The sequence below is a fragment of the Lithobates pipiens genome, unplaced genomic scaffold (assembly GCF_037356315.1).
Source record: "Lithobates pipiens isolate NorthernLeopardFrog02 unplaced genomic scaffold, aLitPip1_a1.2 Scaffold_8, whole genome shotgun sequence".
Taxonomy (NCBI): domain Eukaryota; kingdom Metazoa; phylum Chordata; class Amphibia; order Anura; family Ranidae; genus Lithobates; species Lithobates pipiens.
Window position 1 is genome coordinate 5,739,392 of NW_027507903.1, and position 21,548 is coordinate 5,760,939.

The window sequence follows — 21,548 nt, forward strand, 5'->3', positions numbered from 1 at the left end:
ATGTGGATTGTCCACTTGTCACATCACCTGCCACATCACTTGCCACATCACCTGCCACGTCACCTGCCACAAGTTGTGGATTGTCCACTTGCCACGTCACTTGCCACATCACCTGCCACGTCACTTGCCACAAGATGTGGATTGTCCACTTTCCACGCCACCTGCCATGCCATCTGCCACAAGTTGTGGATTGTCCACTTACCACGTCACCAGCCACATCACCTGCCACAAGTTGTGGATTGTCCACTTGCCACACCACTTTCCACGTCACCTGCCACGTCACCTGCCACAAGATGTGGATTGTCCACTTGCCACGTCACCAGCCACATCACCTGCCACAAGTTGTGGATTGTCCACTTGCCACGTCCCTTGCCACGTCCCCTGCCACGTCACCTGCCACAAGTGGATTGTCCACTTGCCACATCACTTGCCACATCACCTGCCACAAGTTGTGGATTGTCCACTCGCCACGTCACTTGCCACATCACCTGCCACAAGTGGATTGTCCACTTGCCACGTCCCCTGCCACAAGTGGATTGTCCACTTGCCACGTCACTTGCCACGTCACCTGCCACAAGTTATGGATTGTCCACTTGCCACGTCACATGCCAGTCACCTGCCACAAGTTGTTGATTTTCCACTTGCCACGTCACCTGCCAAGTCACTTGCCGCGTCACCTGCCAGGTCACTTGCCACGTCACCTGCCACAAGTTGTGGATTGTCCACTTTCCACGTCACTTGCCACTTCACCTGCCACGTCACTTGCCACAAGTTGTGGATTGTCCACTTGCCACATCACTTGCCACCTGCCATGTCACTTGCCACAAGTTGTGGATTGTCCACTTGCCACGTCACTTGCCACAAGTTGTGGATTGTCCACTTGCAATTGCAATTGTTTAAAATATTTTTCTAATGGTTTTTCATCATTTGCAATCATTTTTGAGATTTTTAATGTAAAAAAAAAAGGTCACCTTTAAAAACGCATATAAACACAAACGCGGCTAAACGCGGGTGCCGCGTTTAGCCGCGTTTTGCGTCTGAAACGCAGAAATTTTTGTTTCTGAACGCATTTTTTTGCTTCTGGAAAAACTAGATTAAACGCAACTGCATATAAACGGAAAAAAACGAGACTGTGTGCATGGACACATAGGATAACATTGAATGAGTTCAGGTGCAGTTGAAAAAACTGTCCAACTGCATCTGAACGCGCGTTTAACTGCGTCTCGTGTGCATGAGGCCTAACTCAACATGCCAGGGGGCATCTTTAACGGTGGCCAAAACACATACCAACCATACATTATCAATTATTCATTCATTTTTTAAGGCTAAACTGGTCAAACAGAATACCATACCAAAGGCCCTATATTTGATTGATTGTATAACTTTTTCACCCTTTTTTCCTCACTGCCTGTTTTAACCCTGAAAAGGCCAGACCACCGCGCCGCAACGCAGTGGTCTGGCCTTTATGCTGCGGGGCATTGCGTCACAGCCCCAGTCACTTGAAAAGTTCACATTTGGCGGCATCCAACACGAAATGAGGCATCATTTTTGCCCCAGCTGCAAAGTTGCGTGGCCATGGCATGTGCTCAACACCATTTGTCAGCCATTGTAGCTTGGGTGTGATCAGTGGGCAGTAAAACTGTGGCTCAGCTGCCTATTTTTACCACCTACACCTCAGCCAAATTGTGAACAAGCTAGATCATGTCTGACTCTACCATCCTGATCAGCCACAGTGGAATTTGGTCTGATCGATCATACAACTATACGCATGTGTGTAGGTGGAGTGCAGCGCGATCACACACACAGTCCAAGTGTGATGAAAGAACTTGTAATAAATGAAGGCAAAGGCAATTCACAATATACCCGGGGGGAAGACCGGGAAAACTCAAGAGTCCAGCAGTGTGTAGAAAGCAGGTTTTAGCCGAACTAACAGCACCTGTTTGGAGGGCCAGAATGCGGCCGGGCCATCTGTCCAGAGAAGTTGCAAGCCCTACGTTTTCCCTCCTCATCAGGAACCTTTCCTTGCCACTAGTTCTGTCTCTACCAGACAGGGCACTTGTCCCTACTCCACCCACTCACAAAAGCGCGCCAAGCTTGGGAGCCAGGGCTTTAAATAGGCTCTGCCTGACCCAAAATGGCTGTTAGAGTCACATGACTCAGGAAGCCATAGAGGAGCCTTGACTTCCTCTCCAATTGTACTGCTGCTGCAGATAAGTGCCACCTACAGTGGAGAAAGTAGACTGCACGTGCCTACATGAGTATCTGAGAACCGATTATAATACACATTTGATATCTTCAGTAGATTGTCAAGGGTGGAACAATACCGTATGTATTGCACCATCTGATATTTTAAACAATTGTGATTTGCTTGGTTGTGAGTTTTTCTTAAAACTCAAACTTCTCCTTTAACCACTTAAGGACTGGAATGATCCCCCCCCCCCTTAATGACCAGGCCATTTTTTGCAATACGGCACTGCGTCTCTTTAACTGCCAGTCGCGCGATGTTGCACCCAAACAAAATTGACGTCCTTTCCCCCCCCCCACAAATAAAGCTTTCTTTTGGTGGTATTTGATCACCTCTGCGGGCGATATCTGCAGATGAGGTTGGTGATGTAGATGGGGGAGATGTTGTGGATGGCCTTGTATGTTGTGGTTAGCATTTTGAACTTTACACGGTGGGGTAGGGGAAGCCAGTGAAGGGATTGGCAGAGAAGGGGCAGCAGCCACCGATCGGTTAGTGAGGTGTATTAGTCTAGAAGCAGCATTCATAATAGACTGAAGGGGGGAGGAGCCTGTTTAAGGGTCGGCCATTAAGGAGAGAGTTACAGTAGTCAAGGCAGGAAATAATCAAGCAGTGAATAAGTTGCTTTGTGGCGAATTCTGGAGATGTTGCGGAGGTTAAGACGGCAAGATTTAGCCTTTAGGATTTAGATTTAGAGTAGGAGATAATGGGACAGATTGGGGTAAAGAGTTCCATAGGATTGGAGAGGCTCTGGAAAAGTCCTGGAGGCGAGCATGGGAGGAGGTGATGAGGGAAGGAGAGCAGGAGGTCTTGAGAAGAACGAAGAGAACGACATGTAACTTTCTGTACTCCACCATCATGGCCACCATCTTTCTGTTCTGAAATGGGTTTGCTATATGATTTTTGTCCCAAAAAGAAATGGCGGTCAGTAACAGTTTTAATGATACGATTTGTGCTTTCATTGGCAGGACTCGCAGCGTTGTGCAGATTAATGCGACCATTCGATTTGAGCCGCCGAAGATCAACATTTTCAGTAAAGAGTGCCACAGGAATGGACGGGAAGCCACTTGCATGGCGGCCTTCATCTGCTTCTCTCCAATATTTAAAGCACCCCAGTTCCAGGGGCAGAGTGTGGGTAAGTGACCGAATGTTATGTACTATGCAGAAGGAATGATATAAAAAGTGATACCTGAGCTGTGAAAAAATATAGTTACTAATAATACTTTATTATAAGTATTATTATTACAAGTTCCTTTCCTCCCCCCCAAACTCGCTCATCCATGTCTTTATGGACCTTGCTCTGTGCACTGGTCCAAATCATTTGGTGGAGGGGGGATTACGGTGTGCGGGGTTGTTTTTCAGGGGTTGGGCTTGGCCCCTTATTCCAGTGAAGGGGACTCTTAAGGCATCAGCATACCAAGACATTTTGGACAATTTCATGCTCCCAACTTTGTGGGAACAGTTTGGGGACGGCCCCTTCCTGTTCCAACATGAGTGCGCACCAGTGCACAAAGCAAGGGTCATAAAGACAAGGATGAGCGAGTTTGAGGTGGAGGAACTTGACAGGCCTGCACAGAGTCCTGACCTCAACCCAATAGAACACCTTAGGGATGAATTATAGCAGAGACTGTGAGCCAGGCCTTCTCATCCAACATCAGTGCCTGACCTCACGTATGTGCTTCTGGAAGAATGGTCAAACATTCCCATAGACACACCTCCTAAACCTTGTGGACGGCCTTCCCAGAACAGTTGAAGGTGTTATAACTGCAAAAGGCGGGCCAACTCAATATTGAACCCTAAGGACTAAGCCCTTGTACACACGATCGGAGATTCCAACAACCAAATCCGTCGGATTTTGTCCGAAACTGTTGCATACACACGGTCGGACGAAGTTGTCGGAAAATCCGATCGTTCAGAACGTGATGACGTTATTTCGTTACAACGGGACTACGTTCAGACTAGTAGCCAATAGCTTTGATGTAGGAATGTGATCTGAGCATGCGTGGCACTTTGTCCGATCGGAATTCTCTACACATGATCGGAGTATGTGATATCGGAGCATTTTGTCGGAAAATATTTCCGGCAAGTTGGAAAATTTGGTCCGACGGATATTCCGACGGAAACAGTCCGATGCAGACCACACACAGTCAGAATATCCGACAAAACGCTCCGATAGGACACATTCCGTCGGAATCTCCGATCGTGTGTACAAAGGCTAAGACCGGGATGCCATTAAAGTTCATGTGCGTGTAAAGGCAGGCGTCCCAATACTTTTGGTGCCCACAGTCCTAGTTACTCTTTCAATCCTTTTTTTCTCTAATATTTGGATCTTGGCATGGTGAGGGTCCTCCCTCCTTATCCAATACTTTTGGTAAAATAGTGTATCTGTGCTTTAGTGGAAATGTGCAAAATAATGCCCCATACACACGATCAGACATTCCGACAACAAAATCCATGGGATTTTTTCCGACGAATGTCGGCTCAAACTTGTCTTAGATACACACGGTCACAGAAATCTTGTCGGAAATTCCGAACGTCCAGAACGCGGTGACGTACAACACGTACGACGGGCCGAGAAAAATGAAGTTCAATAGCCAGTGCGGCTCATCTGCTTGATTCCGAGCATGCGTGGAACTTTGTGCATCGGAATTGTCTACACACGATCGGAAATTTACGAGAACGGGTTTTGTTGTCGGGAAAAATTTGAGATCCAGATCTTTGTGTGACGGAAATTTCCGATGGAAAATGTGTGATGGAGCCCACACACGGTCGGAAATTTCCGGCAACGAGGTCCTATCACACGTTTTCCATCGGAAAATCCTATCGTGTGTACGGGGCACAAGGGTGCAGCACCTCATTAACATACAAAACAAGAAAAAGATAAATGAATATTGCATTAAAGTCCAGGCAATAATACTGAGATCCCGCTATAAAGTCCAATAAAGTGACAACTGTAAAGCAATGACACCAGTGTTGATAAAGCAATTCTTCTTATGCCACGTACACACGATCGGGCTATCCGGCGGACTTAGTCCGGCAGACAAACCGCCAGACTTTGAAGCGGAGGTCTGCCGGACTTTCCGAATGAGCCGAAAACCTCCTACTGTGAATGAACAAAGCTCACCAAAAAGCCAGAAAAAGATTCCAATGGTGTGGTATTTAATGTTAAAAACATGTATACAATAGATACAGGACAGTGAATCTATAAACTCACATTTAAAAGCCGATGTCGACCCAGAATCAAGCAGGAGTGTGACGTCAGCACACAAAATCTCTACCCGACACGTTTCGTCTAAAGGGACGTTATCAAGGGGTCCTATTGGAATCTTTTTCTGGTGAGTTTGCATTTCACTTGGTGGTGGTGGGAGATCACTGAAGCACTCCTAAGCCCTTGTACACATGGTCGGACATTCTGGCGGAAAATGTCCGATCGGACCGTGTTGTCGGATAATCCGACCGTGTGTGGGCTCCATCGGACTGTTTCCGTCGGAATATCCGACCGACAAAGTTTTAGAGCTGGGTGATAACATTTTCCGAAAGGACTTTGTCCGATCGTTTGTAGAGAATTCCGATCGGACAAAGTGCCACGCATGCCCAGATCAAATTCCTAGACCAAAGCTATTGGCTACTAGCGTGAACGTAGTCCCGTCGTAGTGAAATAACGTCATCACGTTCTGAACGATCGGATTTTCCGACAACTTTGTCCGACCGTGTGTATGCAACACAAGTTTCGGACAAAATACGTCGGACAAAATCCGATGGATTTTGTTGTCGGAATGTCCGACCCGTGTGTCCAAGGGCTAAGAAGAATTGCTTTATCAACACTGGTGTCATTGCTTTACAGTTGTCATCGTATTGGACTTTATAGCGGGATCTTAGTATTATTGCCTGGACTTTAATGCAATATTCATTGAGGTTTTTCTTGTTTTGTATGTTATTGCGGCGCTGCACTCTAAGCCCTTGTACACACGGTCGGAGATTCCCGACGGAATCTGTCCGATCGGACCGCTTTGTCGGATATTCCGACTGTGTGTGGTCTGCATCGGACTGTTTCCGTCGGAGTATCTGACGGACCAGGTTTTCCAACTTGTTGGTAAAATTTTCCGACAAAATGCTCCGATCGGACATACTCCGATCATGTGTAGAGAATTCCGATCGGACAAAGTGCCACGCATGCTCAGATCAAATTCCTACACCAAAGCTATTGGCTACTAGCCTGAACGTAGTCCCGTCGTAATGAAATAACGTCATCGCGTTCTGAACGATCGTGTGTCCGACCGTGTGTATACAACAGTTTCGGACAAAATCCGACGGATTTGGTTGTCGGAATCTCCGACCGTGTGTACAAGGGCTTAGTTTGCACATATGCAGAAGGAATGATTATTAATGCCGCGTACACACGATCGAATTGCAGTGCGCCGCACAATTCGATCGTGTGTGGGTTACAGCGGACTTTTTCATCGTAAAGTCCAGCGGATTTAGAAAGTAGTTTTGACTCAAAATTTGTCCGCCGGACTTGGCTTTCAGCGGACAATGCGTTCGTCAGTATGCTAGTCCCGCGGACTAAGAATGACGCATGCTCAGAAGCAAGTACGAGACGAAAGCTATTGGCGACTGGCTATTGAACTTCCTTTTTCTAGTCCCGTCGTACGTGCTGTACGTCATCGCGTTAGAAATCGCCAGACTTTCGGAGTGTCCGTGTGTGGCCAAGTCTGTTCGTTATAAAGTCCGGCGGATTGTTTGCCGGACCAAGTCCACCGGACAATACGATCGTGTGTACACTGCACAGCCTACACTTGGACAGTCAAGCTATGTATGAACAAACCGCTGAGTAACAATGAGCGCCTAAAGCTGAAGTCCTGGTATTATTTTTATTGCATACTTGCTCCAGCTTAGCACGATGTAAGTATGTACTGTGCAGTGCATCCGGAAAGTATTCACAGCGCTTCACTTTTTCCACATTTTGTTATGTTACAGCCTTACTCCAAAATGGATTAACCACTTCAATACCAGGCACTTAAACACCTTCCTGCCCAGACCAATTTTGAGCTTTCAGCGCTGTCGCACTTTGAATGACAATTGCGCAGTCATGCTACACTGTACCCAAATTAAATTTTTTATCATTTTTTCCCACACATAGAGCTTTCTTTTGGTGGTATTTGATCACCTCTGCGGTTTTTATTTTTTGCGCTACAAATAAAAAAATACCGAAAATTTTGAAAAAAAAATTTTTTTTTGTTTCAGTTTCAAAACTTTGTAAATAAGTACGTTTTCTCCTTCACTGATGGGCACTGATGGGGCTACACTCATGGGCACTGATAAGGCGGCACTGATGGGCACCAATGATGTGGCACCAATGAAGTGGCACTGATGAGGTGGCATTGATGGACACTGATATGTGGCACTGATAGGCGGCACTGATAGGCGGCACGGATGGGCGACACGGATGGGCAACACGGATGGACACTGATAGGTGGCACAAATTGGCACTGATAGCTGGCACGGATTGGCATGGATGGGCGGCACAGATGGGCATGGATAGGCGGCACAGATGGGCATGGGTGGGCACTGATAGGCGGCACAGGTGGGCACTGATAGGCGGCACAGGTGGGCACTAATAGGTGGCACAGGTGGGCACTCATAGGCGGCACAGGTGGGCACTCATAGGCGGCATTGGTGTTATACTGTACTAATGGATGCCAATCAGTGCCAAACAATAATGCATGCCAATCAGTGATGCCCATTGTGGGCACTGATTGGCATCCATTATGGGCACTGATTGGCATCCATTGTGCTGACTGGCATCCCTGGTGGTCTAGAGAGGATTACCTTTTCCCTGGTGGTTTGGTGGCATCCCTGGTGGTCCAGTGTGGGCATCCTCGGGGGGGCTGTGCTGATAATCGATCAGCACAGACCCCCCCTGTCAGAGGAGCAGCCGATCAGCTCTCCTCTACTCGCGTCTGACAGACGCGAGTGAGGAAAAGCCGATCACCGGCTCTTCCTGTTTGCACTGTGATTAGCCGTGATTGGACACGGCTGATCACGTAGTAAAGAGTCTCCGTCGGAGACTCTTTACCGAGATCGTAGTTGCCGGGTGTCAGACTGACACCCCGCAACAACGATCGCCGCGATGCGTGCCCCCGGGGGCGCGCAGCGGCTCATAATCCTGAGGACGTCATATGACGTCCGATCAGGATTATGAAACCACTTTGCCACTTTGCCACAGGGCGGGCGGCAAGTGGTTAAATTCATTATTTTCCTCAAATTCTACAAACAATCCCCCATAATGACAACATGAAAGAAGTTTGTTTGAAATCTTTGCAAATTTATAAAAAATAAAACAATCCCATGTACATAAGTATTCACAGCCTTTGCTCAATACTTTGGTGAAGCACCTTTGGCACAAGCTCGGCACACCTATTTTTGGGCAGTTTCTCCCATTCTTATTTGCAGGACCTCTCAAGCTCCATTAGGTTGGATGGGGAGCGTCGGTGCACAGCAATTTTCAGATCCCTCCAGAGTTTCGACGGCCGTCGCAGCCACCCCCTATTCATGCATCCGGCAACTTTCAGGACACCAGACGCATAAATTGCAGCAGCCGTGTTTTTTTTTTTTAACACCTGATTGGAGCCAGAGGCTCTAATAGGCTTCAAAATAGGGTGGGCTCGGGTCACAGAGAATGGGCTCCGATCCCACCCAGCTGTGTTACAACAGCGAATGAATATTTGCTGTTGAAACACTGATCCTCAATCCGGCCAACCAGAAGCGGGTGCAAAACCTGTTTTTCCGATTGGCCGAAAAGAGAAGACTCCCGATTGAAGAGGAGGTAGGAAGCAAAGGCTGCCGCCGCTTTTGCCGTTATGACCCATGGGGAGCAGGAGAGCGGGAGGCCAGACAGTGGTAGATGGCCCAGTAACGCGAGAGACCGACAACAGGTCCACTTGAATGGATTTTATTTGCAAACTTAGATAATGAACAGTCTCTTAAATTGGGATCAGAGGGTTGGAAAGGAAATTCAGGTACTCTTAGTGTCAAAGTCAAAATGTTGAATGCTTACTTTTACTTACTCCATCCAGAGAATAGCCATTCGCAACTGGATGAACACTCAGGTTGGATAGTCCCTCTCTCACAAGGCCCAGCAGCCAACAAGGTGCTTTACTAAGGAACAAGTCTCTGCCACAGACATTGTTGTAAAAAACATAGGGAAACTAAGCTTGAAAACACTCGTAGGATACCTGGATCTTTCAGCCAGCTTGGCGATATCCACAAGACCGGATTCTCTCGGGTACTTCAGCCCTTCCAGGCTCTTACTAAGAAACCAACCCGTACGTGGTCTTCTTCTAAAGAGTCCTCCCCTGGAATGCTTGAAGTCACTGGGTCTCTCCCAAACCGGAGACAGCACCCAACCACCTCAGAATCCTTCTTTCGTTTCCCTGCCTCGGGCTAGCCAGCCCCGAGACATCAAAATCATGTAGATCCGCCCCCCAGGCCATAGCCTTTCTGGGGGCTGGTCAGCTGGACCAGGACCATGAAGTCAGTACATCATTCTGGACCGGCACCCCTGAACCAAGTGACGCCCGCATCTTAAATACCCTCTCCCAGAAAGCACAGTGAGAGCGCCACTCCCACTGGGCGGGCTCCGAGAGAGAGTAACTTAAGCACCTAACCAGACCATAGTTCCATGCCTGCCAGAAGAGACAGTGCCCCCCTGTGGCCAGGCTGAACATCTCACAGTCCAGTCAGACTGATGCTGAAGTCTAAATTTAGACAATTGTACCCAAACCAAACTGCAGTTTAGGCATAACTTTAACTTTGAAAAACGCATAGCGCGTGCTCTTCAGGAGCCGCCGCTACATGTCCATGCCATTTTCATCTGTTTTATGTTAAATCAAAATATAAAAGCCAAGACTGATTTTTATTAAATATGGAATAAACACGGTACCTGGGAAATTTGACAAGATATGGGACCCACGGCTTACCACTCTTGGCATGCCCACTCATGGATCATAGACACGTGTTGACAGGGGGTGTTGACTGCTGGACCCCAGTGTGCCACTAACTGGTTCTTGCATTTCCCTGGTTGTATCACTGCAACAAATATCCCGATCTCACGTAATACCCCAATAATTCTGCGGAAATAGGATACACTGTTTGGATTGTTTGACATGTCACTCTAACTTCGAAAAAAAAATATTTGGAAGTCTGTAATGTTGGATGAAGCACCTTTAGGTAAAGGTTGATTTATAAAAAGAAAACACATGGAACAATAATTAATGCCAATTACTTTTGTACGTTTTAAGATATTTCATAGAAAATTGTGGGCTCGTCTTTTTATTTTTTTATTTTTTTGGCGGAAGGGTACCAACAAATTCGGCCATGGCTGTAGGTCTCTGTTCTGCACATATTTTCCTTTAGTCTTTACCTCTCTGTAGATGCTTTTCTTGACCAACCTATAGCAATTTTCTTTGATTTAATGGAAATAAAATATAATTGACATCACGGAAAAAAAAAAAAAAACACAAATGAGCAGAAGTCTAAAGAAAAGCTAATTAAATTGGGCAATTGCTTGAGGTTGGTATGCCTGTCTAGGATCCCAAGGCTTTTTGGCTTTGTATCTTACCAAGGACACTGTCTGCAGTATGCTCTCCCAGGGCCGTCTTTAATATTGATTGGACCCTGGGCAAAACTTTTCTTGGGCCCCCCCCCCCCCCATGCAGTTTTGCTCTCCACCTGCTCCGAGACAGGCATGTACTGGCCATCGAGACTACCGGGAGTTTCCCAGTGGGCTGATGGCTCAGTTGGCCACTCTGATGTAAGGGGGCTGGTGATGGGACACTCTGATGTAAGGGGGCTGCTGATGGGACACTCTGATGTAAGGGGGCTGCTGATGGGACACTCTGATGTAAGGGGGCTGGTGATGGGACACTCTGATGTAAGGGAGCTGGTGATGGGACACTCTGATGTAAGGGGGGTGGTGATGAGACACTCTGATGTAAGGGGGGTGGTGATGAGACACTCTGATGTAAGGGGATGCTGATGGGACACTCTGATGTAAGGGGGCTGCTGATGGGACACTCTGATGTAAGGGGGTGCTGATGGGACACTCTGATGTAAGGGGGCTGCTGATGGAACACTCTGATGCAAGGGGGCTGCTGATGGAACACTCTGATGTAAGGGGGCTGCTCATGGGACACTCTGATGTAAGGGGGCTGCTCATGGGACACTCTGATGTAAGGGGGCTGGTAATGGGACACTCTGATGTAAGGGGGCTGGTAATGGGACACTCTGATGTAAGGGGTGCTGATGGAACACTCTGATATAAGGGGGCTGCTCATGGGACACTCTGATGTAAGGGGGCTGGTAATGGGACACTCTGATGTAAGGGGGCTGGTAATGGGACACTCTGATGTAAGGGGGCTGGTAATGGGACACTCTGATGTAAGGGGTGCTGATGGAACACTCTGATATAAGGGGGCTTCTCATGGGACACTCTGATGTAAGGGGGCTGGTGATGGGACACTCTGATGTAAGGGGGCTGGTGATGGGACACTCTGATGTAAGGGGGCTGCTGATGGAACACTCTGATATAAGGGGGCTGCTGATGGGACACTCTGATATAAGGGGGCTGCTGATGGGACACTCTGATATAAGGGGGCTGCTCATGGGACACTCTGATATAAGGGGGCTGGTGATGGGACACTCTGATGTAAGGGGGCTGGTGATGGGACACTCTGATGTAAGGGGGCTGGTGATGGGACACTCTGATGTAAGGGGGTGCTGATGGGACACTCTGATGTAAGGGGTGCTGATGGGACACTCTGATGTAAGGGGGCTGGTAATGGGACACTCTGATGTAAGGGGTGCTGATGGGACACTCAAAATGTAAGTGGGCCTGTCTGGATGAAGTCCAGGGCCAAACTTCTGTCCCAGTCCAGCCCTGCTCCGAGACATACAATAAATAGCAGCTAGACTCAAAATCAGTTTACAGAATCACATCAGGCAGCTATTGCAATTGGTTGCCAGAGGTTACAGTGTATCATTACCGCTCACTGACTGGTTGCTAGAGGTTAAAGCACATGATTTCTGCTTGTTGATTGGTTGCTAGAGATAACTGTGGATATGAAATCAGGGGGCATGATATATATATATCAATGCCGCCGCTATTTACATATGAATGGCGGTAATTTACATGTAAACACAGGGTCTGCAGTCATCTGTACACAGCAATAGAGCAGAGCTGGGCAGCATTAGTAGCAGCACTTCACACTGAGATATCGGGGCACAGCACAGGATTAAAACCTCAAGGGACAAAGGAATTTAAACCGGGATAGTTGGAAAATATGAGGCAGCTGCTTTAGGCCCCACAACAATGACAGGGCCCAGGGCAACTGCCCCTTTTGCCCTGCCTTAAAAATGGCCCTGTGCTCTCCCAAGTTATAGGGGGTTTTATCCAGTTTCCCCTCTATACTAGGTGGGTTGCTTGGTGCCTGACTGGCCTTGGAGTGTGTACATATGTTTTAGGGACCTTCCATTGTGAGCTCCTCCAGGGCAAAGGGAACCAATGTGAATGGTTCTGTACACTTTGAAAAGCCCTGTGTAAGGCCGCGTACACACGCGGGGACTGTTCGCCCAACTTTGTCCGTCAAACAGTTTCGGCAAACAGTCCGCTCAAAATTAGCATGGACGGACATGGCCACACACGACGTACGAACAGTTTGCTGAAACCGTGCGCGATGACGTGAACGGCACGTACGACGGGACGAAAAATACGACGTCCTATACACTGCATTATAACTTTCGGCGTGTAAAGCCTTTCTGAGCATGCGCGGAACTTAGTTTGACGAACAAGCCTACACACGAGGGGACTGTTCGCTGAAACAAGGTTTCAGCGGACAGTTTTTCGGAAATTCCGAAAAACCTTGTTCAGCGGACTGTTCGCCGAAACTGTCCGCTGAAAGCCCACACACGAGCGGACTGTTTGCCGAAACACTGTTCAGCGGACAAAGTTGGGCGAACAGTCCCCGCGTGTGTACGCGGCCTAAAATGTAAGGCAAATATAAACATATAAAATAAAAGTAGGTATTTGCACATTTTTAATAGAGCACAAGTAAATCATTATTGGGAGCAAAGCTTCTTAACTGGCAATAACGAATAGCCATACACATATATAATATGCATGACTTTTTATGAATAGCCTGGTGCCTCTTGGTACCATGTTTCCCCCCGAAAATAAATAAATGGGTTATATTAATTTTGGTAACTAAAGACATAGTAGGGCTTATTTTCGGGGTAGGTCTTATCATGAAATGTGCTGTCTTCTCTCCCCCTCTCCCTCCCTGCCTGTCAGGAATCCCCAGTGGAGCCGAGTAAAAGTGGTTGTAAAATCCTAGAATCCACTCTATTACAGTATTATATAATGTAAACTACAGAGAGGGGGGGGGCTGAGATTCCCCCGCTGACAGCTGGGAGAAGAGGAGGAGAGCAGCGGGAGATTGGCGCTGTACCAAAGGTATTTGGCACAGTTAGATTACAGAAACATACACAATTTACATTATATAATACTGTAATAAAGTGGATTCTAGGATTTTACAACCACTTTAAACTAGGGCTTATTTTCAGGGTAGGGCTTATATTGCAGCCCTCCCTGAAAATCACAGTAGGTCTTATTTTCAGGGGAGGTCTTATTTTCGGGTAAACAATACATAGAAAATGAATTTATTTACTACTCCTGTGTTGCGGTGTTTGACCTATGTACAGTGACTACAGCAGCCATTCTTAACCATGATTCCTCTAGAAGCTACTAGGGGTTCCTTGAGCTGTGGCTGATTGACCCTTCATTTGATTGCGTCTGCATAGTTCAGGTGCCAATGCCACATGGCAAAGTCAGTAGCATGACACCAGTCATTTTTGTTAGCTATCTGCAAGTGTGATTGTCAAGATCAGAGGTCAAGGGCCAGAGACCGGTAGCTACAGCAATAGAGGCACTCCCACTAACCAGCAGGATAGGTATACAAGCAGGGCTCACCTGAAGTGTTGGGTCTAAGCACTAACTAGGGTCGCCACCTTTTCTTCAAGCCAAACCCGAACACTTTAGTGGCCTGGAACACCTTTGGGTGCCCCAGGGAGATTATTGATGCGGCGGTGTGCATAGCGTGCCACAGCAAACAGTGGGTGTGGCTAAATTGCTCTCGCTGACATCATTGCCTTGCTCCCCAGTGATGTCGTACCTGCCCCCAGACAGCCACCCACAGCTCCCGGACGGCAGCACATTTGTGTGTGACTATCTTGGTTACTTGGGGAGCCACAGCCCAGTCTGAATAATGTGTCTGGGTTTCAGTCTGCCTGAAACCCGGACACATGATTCAAAACCCAGACTGTCCGAGTGAATCCCGGACAGGTGACAACCCTAGCACTAACCAATGTTCACCAGAGCTCCCGATGGTAGAGATTTGTTTTTTTCTGCATGTTAGTACCAGGTTGTGGTCCTCAGGATCAACCCACCTGGAGGTGAGCAAACTGGGGTCCAGTAGCAGATATAGCAGATTAGGATCAAGCAGAAGCTTAGTCTGTAAACAACCCATAGGTTGGTAAAAAGTGGTTGCAGGTAGGGATCAAGCATAAGCATAATTGAGGAACAAGCCAAAGGTTGGTAGTGAAGATAAGGATAGCAGCAAGAGTGACAAGAGTGAAATATGGGCTGCAGAGAGCACAATAATCTGGCAAACAGGAAGTGCAAAAGCGAGGCTTAAAGAGGGATTCCACCAAAAAAAAAATATTAAAAGCCAGCAGCTATAAATACTACAGCTGCTGACTTTTATTTAATGGACACTCACCTGTCCCGGGGCCCAGCGATGCCGGCAGCCGAGGCCGATCGATCGCTCGGCTCTCGGCTGCTGCCGCCACCATTCTAGGTGAGGGAATCAGGAAGTGAAGCGAATCGGCTTCACTTCCCGGTTCCCTACTGCACATGCGCGAGTCGCGCCGCGCAATAGGAAATCTCCGCGCTGTCACTGGGACCCGTGTGTGTCCCAGCAGACAGCGTGGCAGGGCAGGAAATGGCGTAGACTCCCACGGGAGTCTATGCCCGAAAGTGGGTGTAAATACCTGTCTTTGACAGGTATCTCCACCCCCCTCCCCCCTGAAAGGTGTCAATTGTGACACCGGAGGGGGGGGGGGATCCGATCAGCGGAGGTTCCACTTTAGGGTGGAACCCCGCTTTAAATAGGAAGTTCATGGGAGGAGCAAAGAGTTCAAGGTTCACCAGAAACAAGACAAAAGACACAAGGCAAGGTTGTATAAGTAATCAGGCAGGGAGCTGTCCAGCATCTCAGGTGGATCCGCAATAAGAGATATTGACAGACACAGCAGAAGTTGCAGGTTCAGATCCAGGTCCTGACAGTGATATACTGGCCACCACTGTAAGGGCTGCAGTTTTTCCCACTGATCTCTCAATGAATTGGTTTTAGTAGGAGTTCTCTGAGACCTGAAAATTATTTAAAGGGGTTTTATTGGTTGTAAAAAGGTTGAGAAAGGTTGGTGTACAGCAAGGGTGCCCAATCTTTTGAAGGGGCGAGGGCCACTTAGGCGACTTGTTAACCGATCGCAGGCCACAATAATAAGCAGAGCAGACGGATGATAGGTCCGTGCAGAGTGGACACAGACCACTCTACTCTATGGGTCCTCCGATCCGCCCTGACGGAAGGGGATTGATCCCCTTTTGTTTGTTTTTTGCGAATCAGATTGGAGGTAGGCGGGTATAAAAGGATACAAATCCGTTTACATCTGCCGTTGCATAGAGGTGAATGGAGGGTCCGATTGAGTCGGACTGATTGTGTGAAAGGGGCCTTTCACACTAATGCAGCGCGGTGCACCTGTGTCTTTCCTGCGGGTTAGCTACACTTTGCCCTAGACTTCTGTTATAGCCTACAGGTGTGGTGCACTTTCTGAAAGCTCACCAAACCCGCAGGTAATAACAGAAGTCTATGCCTCAGTGCAGTGCAGGTAACCTGAAGGTGCACTGCACCTGCGGATCAGTTTGAAAGCAGCCCAGATATGCCCATATATACACTGCACTTTTAGTAATAAACTGACCTTTAATAACAGTCTATCATTCAGGTATCGCTTGCTGTTGCTGTCCCTGGCAGAGTGCATTTGGTATCACTGTGCCTGTGGCAAGAGATGGCGCTATACAGGAAACATTAGGCTTGTGCAATTCGTTTCGTAACTAATCGAAATTCGGCCGAATTTTGCATCTTTCGGACATTCCGATGCATCCGAATGTCCGAATAAAAAAATAACGAATAACAACGAATACCAAAGAAATATAACAAATGAATTCGAATGAATTCGACATGATTCGGTAATTCTTTAAAGATCTAATGAAACAAAAGGTCAGCTCAAAGTAAATCTTATAGTCCTATCAGCTAAGTAATTTTGTGCCGGGGGATGGATTACTGGCAAAGTGCATTCCTGAGAACTGACTGAGAAGGGTGTTGTATTGTATTTGAGCCGAGGAGAAGAGACGTTGTCATTGTGTGTGACAATAGATTCAATAAACAAACGACTTTCCAAACTATGAATCATTATGACGAATATATATACATACATAAATAGCGAATTTCAACGAATACGAACGAATGAATTCGACACTCTATACGAATAATAACGAATTATCCGAAAACGTATTAACGTAACATAACGAATATAACAGAACGAAATGATGTATTTTACGAATGACAACGAACCGAAACTAAACGGAATTTTCCGTTGTGCACAAGTCTAGGAAACATCAGCTTATACAGCTCTGCTCCACAGCTGCTTGCTTTGCCGGCTTCATTAACAACACAGAAGCTCTGGGATGGCGGGCCTGCAACCCATGATCTGGGCTTGCCAATCTGCCATCCCACAGAAGGAGGTCGCGGGCCACATCAGAGTGCTCCGCGGGGCCACTGGTTGGGCACCCCTGGTCTACAGCTTCTCCTGGTGGTGCTCCCATAATGAGCACCAGGCTTTCTGTATGCAATCATGAATTGCTGTTGAAAGGGAAAACTGTATCATGCCCACATCCCTAATAATTTTTTGCCCAGGCTTTCTTTTACCGCTGTTAATGAGCATTCGTTATGGTAGCAGTGTGGGGGGGGGGGGTGCATTTCTTGCATATTTTTACCACTTACTGGCATGCACTTTCTAAGAACATGGATTCCTCTTAAAGCGGGAGTCCGCCGGGAGTCCGCCGTTTTTTTTTTTTAAAAGCCAGCAGCTACAAATACTGCAGCTGCTGACTTTTAAAATAATGACACTTACCCGCCCAGCGCCCGCGATGTCGGCATCCGAAGCCGATCTCTCGATCATCTCTCGGGTGCTGCCGCCGCCATCTTGGGTATGGCAATCAGGAAGTGGAGCCTTTCGGCTTCATTTCCCGGTTCCCTACTGCGCATGCGCGAGTCGCACTGCGCAATAAGGATGGTCCCCGCTGCCTCTGGGATCCGTGTGTTTCCCAGCAGGCAGCGGGGGACCTTCGGAAAGGGGCGTACCTTCTGCAGAATCTACGCCGGAAGTGGGTGCAGATACCTGTACTGTACAGGTACCTGCACCCCCCTCCCCCCTCAAAGGTGGCAATTGTGGCGCCGGAGGGGGGGGAGGGTTCCAATGAGCGAAAGCTCCACTTTAGGATGGACCTCCGCTTTAATAAGTGATATATTGTCATGTGTGATGGGAAAATGAACATTATGACCAACGCTTTTAAAGAGGAAGTAAACCCTGATGAGTTTACTTCCTCTTTCATTCCCTGCAAAGGTAAAGCATAATGGGCTACTATGCATCGCATCGCATCGCATAGTATTCCATTATGTGTCACTTACCTGACACAGGAGCCAGCGAAGTCACCGCTGTCCCCTGTAGTCCGGCGCATCCATCTTCTCAGTGGGGTCTCGCAGCTCCGCCGCTGTCATTCGGCGAAGCCGCGGTGACGTCACTCCCACGCATGCGCACGGGAACCGACACGCGTGGCATCTCCATCGTTGAAGATGCTGCGCTCAGTGCGCCTGTGCGCCGCTGTCTACGGCGCATGCGCCGTAGACATCGGTGCCTGTCTTCGGGCAAATATCTCCTAAACCGTATAGGTTTAGGAGATATTTTTTGGACCTACAGGTAAGCCTTAATCTAGGCTTACCTGTAGGTCAAAGTGGTTTGTAAGGGTTTACAACCACTTTAATATTCCCACTTCTACATTTCTGTTTTTTAATGCTTGGGCGTTCTTCTGCTTGTGTACTGTATGGAGCATTTTTGTATTAGCATGTTTGTGTTTTTACTTTTAATGCTGCTCAGAATATGTTTTGACTGATATAATTGTAAAAGTGACTTGGGCACTTTGTACCCTTTAGGTATCAAATACAATGTGACCATTGATGAGCGCAGATACACCCCCCGTGCTGTGATTGATGACATCGGAGGAGATAAACACTTCATTGAAACCATCAGAGCCAAAAGTGGGCATAATCAGTGCCAGCAGCTCAATTTCCACGTTCTGGTGGGTATCTCTTTTTAAATTAATTAACTGACATTATTCAACATTTTTGTTCATTACAATACATTAACGTGGCTGTCTGGAGATGTCATAGCTAAGGCAGTTGCCTTTGTCTACTGGAAGACCTGTTTCGTGGACCTCACCTATACTTTGGATAGGTTTCGGGTTTGTAGACACCTCAGTTTGTAGGTCAAGTTCTATAAATGGTTTCTGCATTTGCTTATGTCTCATTAATCCTTTCTGTTGATATTAGTACTACACCACCAGAGAAATTGTAGAATATTTTTTAGGTGCTCCAAACCCCTGAGCAAGCCTAAATCCCTAACAAACAATTGTTGTGATATCCCTTTAAATATATAAACTAATAATACACTGTGGTTAATTAAATGAACATATAAAAAAAAAATCAGTGTGATCAAAATAAAACCAGATGGCAAAAAATTTAAAGTGCAAGTCCCCCTGAAGGCGGGGACCTGAAGAAAGCCCGTGGTGCATGTGCCCCTGGAGTGGCAGTCCTGTGAGTGAGGGTCACTTCGAGTTGTGGCACCAAGATCACTGCACCACCACACTTTTTTTTACATCTGCCCCTTTGGGCCGAGCCTTTTGCCAAGGACCAGGAGAATTTTTTATTCCTGGCTAAAGGGCCAGCCATTGTTTTGCACAGTGGCACCTTTGCACCTTCTCCACTTTCCTTCCCTCCACTTTTATTTGTGTGTTTTGTCGTTTTTTTGTCACTTTCTCTTTTTTTTGGTTGGATGTACACTTTGTTTCATGTTAGAGTAGGGTGTAGGTCCTCAGGTCTGCCCTGAAAGTCTTGTGAGGGGGTGGGCATGGCCTCAGTGACAGCTGGTGCTCAAAATTTTTAGGGGGGGCACAAGCAAACTAAAAAATTCTGAAAAAAAAACATCAATTGCAGCCACACTGCGCCCATCATATGCAGTCACTGTGCCTCATAAAGTACAGCCACTGTGCCCGCAATTGCAGCCTCTGTGCCCATTATATGCAGCCTGTGCCCATCATACAGCCTCTGTGCCCATCATATGCAGCCTCAGTGGCCATCTTATGCAGTCTGTGCCTGTGATATGCAGCATGTGCCCGTCATATGCAGCTTCTGCCCATCATATGCAGCCTGTACCCGTCATATGCAGCTTCTGCCAAGCATATGCAGCCTGTGCCCATCTTATGCAGCCTGTGCCCAACATATACAGCCACTGTGACCACCCCTCCCGCTCACCCCCATCAGACCGTCACTTACCCCACCTGGGTGATGGCGGCGAGCTGGGGGATGGGCAGGTGACGGCTCCTGCATCCCGTGCATCTCCTCCTCCATTCCAGGCTGTTGTGTCCTCTCCTGTGTCAGCAGCAGTGGCGGTGGAGGAGTCCGATCCCCCAGCTTCCTCCCCTATGTGTCTCTTCCGCCAAAGCTTTTGCCAATCGGGAAACAGGTCTCACTGACCTGCCTCCTGATTGGCGGGGAGGCACTGTGGTGTAAAAATAGCGAAAATGTATTTGCTATGGTCCCACAACAGGGTGGGATCAGGGCGCACTCTCTGCGCCCCTAGCCCACCCTTTTTTGAAGCCTAACACCCCCGCCCACGCTGCCATAGGAGTCCATGCGTCCTGAAAGAGGCCGGGCACATGGATCGGGAGGCGGTGGCAGGGATTAGGTGGCCTTCTGGCTTAAAAGTCCTATTTTACATATGAATCAAATTTCTCAAATAAAGCTGAATCGCTGACATAGGACAAACAGTAAAACTACACACTCCACACCCCTGTTGGCTTCCAATGATTCCACCATAACAGTGCTGAAGCCTCTTACCAGCTGCGTAGGATCTCTAGGTGGTAGGAGATCAAATATCACTTTTAACCACTTAAGGACCGAGCCTCTTTTTGAGATTTGTTGTTTACAAGTTAAAAACAGTTTTTTTTTGCTAGGAAACTACTTAGAACCCCCAAACAGTATACATTTTTCTAACACCTTACAATAACAATACTTTCTGACACACCGTATTTGCGCAGCGGTCTTACAAGCGCACTTTTTTTGGAAAAAATAAACTTTTTTTTAATTAAAAAATAAAACAACAGTAAAGTTAGCCCAATTTTTTTTTAGATTGTGAAAGATAATTTTATGCCGAGTAAATTGATACCCAACTTGTCACGCTTCAAAATTGCGGCCGTTCTTGGAATGGCGACAAACTTTTACCCTTAAAAATCTCCATAGGCGGCGTTTTTAAAAATTCTACAGGTTGCATGTTTTGAATTACAGAGGAGGTCTAGGGTTAGAATTATTGCTCTCGCTCTACCGATCGCGGTGATACCTCACACCGTTTTCATATGTGGGCGCTACTCATGTATGCGTTCACTTCTGCACGCAAGCTAGGCGGGATGGGGCACATTTAAAAATGATTTATTTATTTTTTCTTATTTATTTTACCTTTTATTTTTACACTGTTCTTTAAAAAAAAATGGTGTCACTTTTATTCTTATTACAAGGAAGATAAACATCCCTTGTAATAGAAAAAAAAAGCATGACAGGACCTCTTACATATGAGATCTGGGGTCAAAAAGACCTCACATCTCACATTTACACTAAAATGCAATAAAAAAATAAAAATAAAAATGTTGTCATTTAAAAAAAATAAAAAAAATGGACGTCACTTCCGCCCTGCAAAGTTATGGAGACAGGTGGGGGCCATCTTCCGCTCACTCGTCTCCATACCCAGCAAGAGGAAACATCCAATCGTCTCCACCGCTGCCGATTTATCCGGTAAGCGGTGTAGG

The 21,548-nt window shown here is 47.2% G+C and overlaps 1 protein-coding gene across 1 annotated transcript in view; it reads left to right on the plus strand.

Moving 5' to 3' along the window:
- LOC143964484 (integrin alpha-11-like) overlaps window positions 1-21,548 on the plus strand; it is a 211,052-nt gene that overhangs the window by 114,311 nt on the left and 75,193 nt on the right. The window contains exons 15-16 of the mRNA XM_077474257.1: window positions 3,211-3,377; window positions 18,625-18,770. Of these exons, the coding sequence (XP_077330383.1) occupies window positions 3,211-3,377; window positions 18,625-18,770 (313 nt within the window). The remainder of the gene's footprint in view (window positions 1-3,210; window positions 3,378-18,624; window positions 18,771-21,548) is intronic.